The 7,440-nt window shown below is 33.1% G+C and overlaps 2 protein-coding genes across 4 annotated transcripts; one reads left to right on the top strand and one right to left on the bottom strand.

Annotated features, from left to right (window-relative positions):
* Positions 1-251: 251 nt before the first annotated feature.
* LOC100305952 (uncharacterized) lies at positions 252-1,133 on the top strand. The gene has a single exon (NM_001248503.2). It carries the CDS (start codon positions 305-307, stop codon positions 608-610), a length of 306 nt encoding a protein of 101 aa, NP_001235432.1. The 5' UTR covers positions 252-304; the 3' UTR covers positions 611-1,133.
* A 1,200-nt stretch (positions 1,134-2,333) lies between these two features.
* Positions 2,334-6,849, bottom strand: LOC100776631 (uncharacterized). Of its 3 annotated transcripts, none has more exons than XM_014778926.3 (15): positions 6,231-6,849; positions 6,050-6,142; positions 5,811-5,922; positions 5,585-5,686; positions 4,899-5,003; positions 4,523-4,606; positions 4,329-4,444; positions 4,132-4,233; positions 3,914-4,036; positions 3,786-3,839; positions 3,631-3,697; positions 3,347-3,400; positions 3,188-3,262; positions 3,045-3,083; positions 2,334-2,717 (listed from the first exon to the last, which is right to left on the bottom strand). In XM_014778926.3, exons 2-15 carry the CDS (start codon positions 6,067-6,069, stop codon positions 2,601-2,603), a joined length of 1,170 nt encoding a protein of 389 aa, XP_014634412.1. In that variant the 5' UTR covers positions 6,070-6,142; positions 6,231-6,849; the 3' UTR covers positions 2,334-2,600. The 3 variants fall into 3 exon arrangements, with proteins under 3 accessions (XP_014634412.1, XP_014634411.1, XP_040874083.1); XM_014778925.3 differs by having other exon boundaries at positions 6,050-6,138; XM_041018149.1 differs by having other exon boundaries at positions 6,050-6,849.
* Positions 6,850-7,440: the final 591 nt, after the last annotated feature.

The following is a 7,440-nucleotide window of genomic DNA, read 5'->3' as shown; positions in this document are numbered from 1 at the left end:
AATCGAATTTCATCCGAGATGTGCTGTCTTCGAACAAATTAAAGTTGGTTAAATGATCATGGTGGCGTTGGAATCTTTGAACAATAAAAAATACCGAATTGGATGCTTCATGCACAAATATGAAATATCTCCTCCTTCTCCGAATATACTTTTAATTTGCATGCCGTAAGAGAGAGAAAAGAATTAAATTCTCTCTTATCATCATGGAATAATAAAAACCAATAAATAGTAGCTGAAATTAAGATGAAGTTGCACCACAACCTCAACCACCATTTCTAGACACATTACCCTCACAAAGTAAGCAATGGCATACCAAAACTACAACAACTATGGGTGGCGATGCCCCTCTGACGAGTACCAAGTGTACGACCCCCCAGTAGAGGCAACATATCCTAGGCAAAATCATCACAAGAAGGGTCATGTGGCATTCAGAACCAACTATGAGGATTCTATAGCTGAAGTAGAATCCAACGTTGAGGCTCGAGAACATAACAGCAGGTTATGGAATCACAGTGCTTACAAAAGCGTGGACCAAGAGGCTGAGGCGTTTATTCAGTATGAGCATAAGAGGATGGAATTAGCCAGGCTTATGTCAACAAGGGCTGTCTGAGCCTCTCTTGAAATATATATATATATATTATCATAGGGGCTTCATGTGCATTGTTACATATTATTGTGTATGGTTAATTTGTTGTATCCTTAAATGGTTAAAAGATTTTGGGGTGAGACTTTTATGATAAAGTTTTACGAATAATTCATCCCTCAATTTTTTTAGCTCTCCTTTTAAGTTGGTATCAAATTGACTCGTAGCACTATTACGCCCACATCTCATATCATAATTAAATAGTCTACAACTGAAGTACTACTAGGGACTTTCCTTTTTTCTTCTTCCCTTTCCTCTATCTTTATTTCACCTAAATAAATGCACCAAGGCCTCACACTCATATGGCGTGTTGTAATTGTTTCAGTCCTCTCCTTTCAATTTTCTTAGAGTTATAATTGGTTGTTGGCTTGTTGCTATAGATAATTCCCCCAATTGCAGTATGTTATTTAGAATGCAAACAAGAAGCAATGATACGTTATAGAAAATCGTGTGTTCTAAATAAATTGCAATTAAAATTTGTTATTTTATATAAAAAAGAGAGTACAATTTGTTCTAAATAATTAGGGCCTGTTTGATAATTTCAGCTCAGCAATGTATACATGTTCAGTGTTTAGAAATTAATTAGTTTATCATGTTTTGTATCTTTCGACCGAATACACCAATCTTCAGGTTTTTTTAGGTTACCAATCTTAAGATTTGAATTGGTAGAAATATATTTCCAAGTAAACAATCTTCTGTCTAACACATCATGCAATATGTTATGATGCCATCTACATTAATTATAGTAATTATGTATTGCATAATATATATTAAAATCTGAGCTTGCTGGCAAGAGTAATTTTTCAACCCAAGAACAAAGAAAGGAAGGAGAAAAGGAGTTTTGGAAAAGTGAACTGTTTTTAAGATGAAGATGTTCTATTTTATGCAAGGCATATTATTGCATTACATCAAGCATTCAAGCCCCCACAAGGCCCAAATTAATGAATGGGAGTCCCGTACTTTTGCTGGTCACTTTAAAATTCTTAAAAAAAAATTGATATATAAAGTATAAACAAATAAATAATTTATAACTAGATAATTTAGGACTCTTGTCTTGGGAATACCCACTGAATTACAACACTTGCTTGGATATATAGTTGAATTAAATATTTATTTAATAAAAATTGTTATATGAGTTCCTGTCCACAAACTTAAGATCGTGAAAAAATTGCTTTAATAATCTTTTCCATAAAACATATTAAAAATATATTTTAAATGACACTAAATTAATCCATGAGTTGTGCGAAAATTGATGCAGAATTAATGGTAGCATTGTTTAAATAAATATTGATTAAAAAAAATTAGAAAAATATATAGAAGATTAGTTTTGACGCAAATCTAAGTCTTTATTTAGTATTTTTCTTTGTAGACTATATTGTATTCTCTTTTACCTATTACTTAAAATCGTTCAGAGCACTTAATAAATAAATAAAAAACGTTCAAAGCAAAGTGTTGATTAGATTGCGAACTTTCTGCGTCACCATTCTATTTAACAATCCATCTTCTTAATATGCTCAAAGATGGAGTATCATTGAAGGAAATAATTTTTTTTTATTCAAGGAATATGGTTGACTTGTTATCAAACATAAAGTTATAGTATTTGAACTTATTGTTAATAACGGTAGAAAGGATAATAAATAAATAAATAAATCAGTTGTCACAGCCCACAGCACCCATGGGAATTGGGAAATGAATCTAGAAATTTCGCCGGACATAAACATCATGAGTTGATGGTTTAAATGTAGCTACACGAATTCAATAGAAAAGTTCAGATAACCTACGCATAAGATTTTGTAATAGATAAGTTAAAGTTATTATTTTTTTTTCTTTTTGTTCCTTGAATAATTTATCCAAACTTGATCTTACAAGATTAAAACAATCGTATATCAAAATAATAATCTCGAAAACAAAAACAACGGTGGTGATCGATGTATGTGTAAGAATTTGGAGCTGTCCCCTAATTATGAACGAGCAAATTAGAAAAATCAATTCCCTTGGACTTGTAATAACCCTTTTCCGCGTTAGTCAACCTACCCTGGAACATCCTCCACTCCATGCCACACCTCTCCTTCACCTGTCACCAAATACCACATGGAATCAATCACATTATTTCGGAATCAAAGTTCATTTTTAAAAAAAGAGAACATTATTATAACATTGCTTCTTGATCAATTTAAGTAACAGTTCTAATGTGAGAAAAAGAAGCAAAAAACTATGTGGTCAGATTCTAAACAACAACTAATTATATGAAAAAAAATGTTATCAACCTAATCTTCTAAACATATGACTCAAATTTATTGGAAATTATAAATTTTTGTAGTTGTTATCTTCATTTAATGAATCTATTGATTTATTAAATTTTAACTAGAATATGTGTTAAAAAAAGTGTGTTAAAATGTACCGCTCGCCATGCAGGTTTTCCAGTTGTTTGTGTTTCTCCCTGCCAAGTGTGCAGGAAAACAAATAAGAATTATATATACATTCTCATTTGAGTGAAATAATTAACATTAAACATAATAGGAAAAATCATGGGAAAATAATTACCTGATTCCCTAGTGAGGGAATACCTTGGTGCACAATCCACTGAGTATCAACAACTCCAATCTTCTCATGGGCAGGCTATATATCATAGCAAGTATATGGATTTAATATTACATATAGCATATCAGTTTCATAGGAAGTAATCAGGTAATATAGGCCTACCTCAACACATTTTCTAAAAGCAAAATCAAGACCCCATCCATGGACAAATTCATTCTGCAATGAGCAGGGTGTTATTATCATAACTAATTGGAAACCATCAACAATTAAGTATAAGCGCGCAACTGGTTACTAGACAACCAAATCAAAATCTCAAAACACGTTAAATAACAATCTAAAATTATTTCAATGTCATGTTGATATTTTTATGGGTATGAAGTGCTCATGCATACAGGAATTGTTCTCAATAACTAATAGATATATTTGAAAAAAACTAAATAAAGAACCTGAATCATATGCCACACACAGCGCCATGCATTTCGTGAAAACACTGGAGCCATAATCTCAACAAACCTGCATGTTACAGAATGGTGGAATCAGCTAACTAAAGATGGGAAAATATTGTAACCCCCCCAAAAAAAAATCTGTAACAGTTACTTACGCTGCACAAGGAGGCAGAAGAGGGTACTTACACTTTCCTGGTTCCACTGCTTCTCTAGTAGAAATCAAAGAAATACACAGTCAACACACTCACATTAAAACACAGCACAAGAAAAGTGGTTCTCTTACTTGTGAACTTCACTATGCTCTCTTCTCCTTGTCATATTCCAACACACCGCTTTGGTACTTTTACTAGGTTCCAAGGCAGGCTGTGATATCTCCAAGCCATGCTTCCTCACCAGTTTTAGGTATCTGCAATTGAAATTAGAGAGGAAGTAAAACTTCCTTAATTAACAAAGCCATAATTAAAACAAAATACACAATTACACATAATATCTAATACTTACTCTTCTGCATTGAAATTCTCAACCCCCAGGTCTTCATCCCACATGAAAATATAGTCATATGGTGCCACAATGTCTGGATGTAGAAACCTCTTGGCATACCACCTGAGAGGAAAAAGAAATAACAAACCATTTTAAGTTTGGCAAACAATATTAACTGGAAATGACACAATGAGAATTTAAGCAGAGAACTTTTTTACCATTTGGTTTGTTTGTGAACACTGACATGAATGGCCTGTTTTGACCACTCAAATTCATCCCATTCTGTTGTTCGGCCATCATAATGAAACAGAAGGATTGTGAAGTCCTTTGAAAACTGTTCAAGTGACATATCTAGTTTAGACATGCGTACACAAGCCTACACAGAGAGAGAGGAAGAGAAAAGAGAGAAAACCTTTTTCACAGCTGCATCAATGTTCTTTTTCTGCTCATACCCAACAGTAAAAGTCACAAGGTACTTTGGCTTAAAGGTTAAATCCTGCAAGTGGAAATTTAATCAAACTCTCTGTATATGGAGAACCTCACTCAACAAAAATATCAGAGGGACCCCTAGTCCAAGTTAACAAATAATAAAGAACAGAATAAAGAAAAAACAGAATAATGCTAGAAAGAAAAATATCACATGTGGCAAGCTAAGTTTTTGTCACTTTTAATAACCTTAGCACAATGTTTAACAGCACATTAATCTGTGTTTAGCTGCATTTTTCTTATTACAGTTGAAGGGTGTAGCTACATTGAGCACATAAATAAACTGTTGTAGTAGACTTCACCTCACTGGGAAGACCCCACAATCTGCGCAAAAATAAGTCTGATTCTGCATTGACAATCCCAGGAGGTAATCTTTCTGCACCTCTTGGATTTGTTGAAACCCATATCTGCAGACAATAATGAAAACTAGTAACAAATGTCTGATCATCATATATACAGACTTTAACATGTCATATTTTCAAATATTACATAATGTGAAATCATGGTTAAATCCTTTGGACAATTATATTTTAATTGATTAATAAATAAGAAGAGGATGGAGAGGAAAAGAAGAGACGAGGCTTTATGGATCTCACATTGCTATATTTCATTTTCCTTTTCACTCTTTGTCATATAACCGCATATAATTCTAATAATATCTTATTTTCTTCAATATATTCTGACAATCATTTCATTAGCCAACACTGTTTTTGTTCACAAGTCATTCTGCTTTTAATAACAGTGTTTAATGATCATACTTAAGCTCTATGGGAGTAAACATCTCTAATCTTTAATTCCTTCCAAATTAAAGCCAATCACTTTTGAAGCATGATGCTCAATTAATAAGGTGCTGAATCTTTCTTGACTTTATGGATTTCGTTCCAACTATATAATTGAATAAAATATATTTTCCCCCTAACTTTCTTGAATCACTGCCCACCCTACAATTTTCAAGTCCTTCACATGGATGACAAGAAAAGATACATACCTTTGTTGCATCACTTGGAAACTGATCTTGGGATGAGGTGCTGCTATCTATATATTTTTCCTGTACACAAGAGAGATGAAGCAGGCCGTATGGTAGATTCAACTGCAAATTGCTAAGCACCATCAGAGTTCCATTATCAAGTTAACTAACATCAACTATATGAATAAATATGAAATGTCCTATCAAGCATAAGGTACACCAGGAATAAGATATTCGATTTCTGCACCTTTGCTATTGACAGTGGTGGAAGTGATACTCCTACAATTAAGCCGAAAAATCCTCCAACAAAAAGTAACAGGATATGCCTCATACTTTCATTCGGTTTCCTAATAGTAAAACTGAAGGCAACACAATGCAAAATAATGTCAATTTAAGGGAATTGCCGACTTTAATCATAGCATATACAAAATTTCTTAAGAACAAGCATAATAATTAACCCAAAGTATTTATCTCCAAAGATTAGACCTGCGAGTAGCTTTCACCATTGTATCCAAGCTTTTCTGATTGTTTCCTCCATATAAGAAACTGAGACGCTAATTAAATGAATAGAAGCCCTGTCTAAGTGAAAAGAAGACAGCTAAATGGTTTAATAAATGGAACCAGATAACCATTCAGAAGAAAGAACAAAAGGAAAGCACACACATACGTGGTATAAGAGAAAGAGATCATGCATTGGAAAATACCACCCCAAATATCTATCTAGTGGGATTAACAAATGAAATTAGTTATACTTCCACTATGTGTTCGTTCGACTTCCACAACCCAAGTGGAAAAGTAACATATCAGCAGATTTTTATAAAGTGACAATTGCGAAAGTCTGAACACCTAGAAAGCACACCTTATAAGTGTGACCCAAGAATTAGCACAAGGAACCAAATAAAAAAAGCAACCATTGTTGAAACAGATGAACCATAACTAAGTAACGCATGTGCTTTTCCCCCAAATAACCTCCGCAAGTAACTTATGCGGTTTCTTTGACAAAATGAGATGCACAACCACGTGATATCCCTAGCTTAGAGCTCAGCAATTAAAAAACTATGTCTATGTGCACTTTCTTTCTAATACAAGAAATATACTGAAACCTTGGTGGATCCTCTCCCTTTGTTGACCTAGCAATTTACAATTTTTTCTACACGATCTTTATTATCAAGTGAAATTTACGACAGTCTTCCTAAATAACGTGGATACATATTTAGCGAGTCTCACTCCTAAATTTGTGAGTTCTATATGAATTTCATCCAATATGAAAAATGTATTAAAAAGGTTGTATTACAGTCATATAAATAAGATATTGAAGGAGAGAGATTGTATTACATTTTATTGGATAAAACTGTTTAGTACCATCCACGAACAAACTCAACTGGTTAATCATGCCCATGCATTTTTTCAACCGGATTTCTAGTCTTTTTCAACTTTACAAAAGGTAACATTGTATTCGCACAACTTTGGATGGCGATTGCATCTGTTTATCTACTAATAATCTAATTTATTAATGTATAAATTCAACCAATCCATTTAACCATAAGAATAAAACTTAACGAATTGAATGAATTAGATCAACATTACAAGATTGTTAATTAATAAAACTTAACTAATCATCCATCATATTTCGTTACCACTAAAATAAGAGACAACATAATTTATGGCTTGTTGCATTTACGATATTCCTAATCTAAGGGCTTATTTTTCGAAGAAGAACAAAACAAAACATGTACTTACAGGAAAGCCACATTTGAAGGTCTCTGCAGTTTCTGATTTTCATGTCTGCTTATGACGTGTATATCTACGTCATTTCCAAGTGCTTGTTTGTAAAACAAAACAATGTTAAAGCGTAGAAACAAACTACTTTTGAATGT

Source organism: Glycine max, chromosome 8 (assembly GCF_000004515.6).
Source record: "Glycine max cultivar Williams 82 chromosome 8, Glycine_max_v4.0, whole genome shotgun sequence".
Classification (NCBI taxonomy): domain Eukaryota; kingdom Viridiplantae; phylum Streptophyta; class Magnoliopsida; order Fabales; family Fabaceae; genus Glycine; species Glycine max.
The sequence above is the reverse complement of the archived record's forward strand: the minus strand, read 5'-3'. Positions and strand labels throughout refer to the sequence as shown.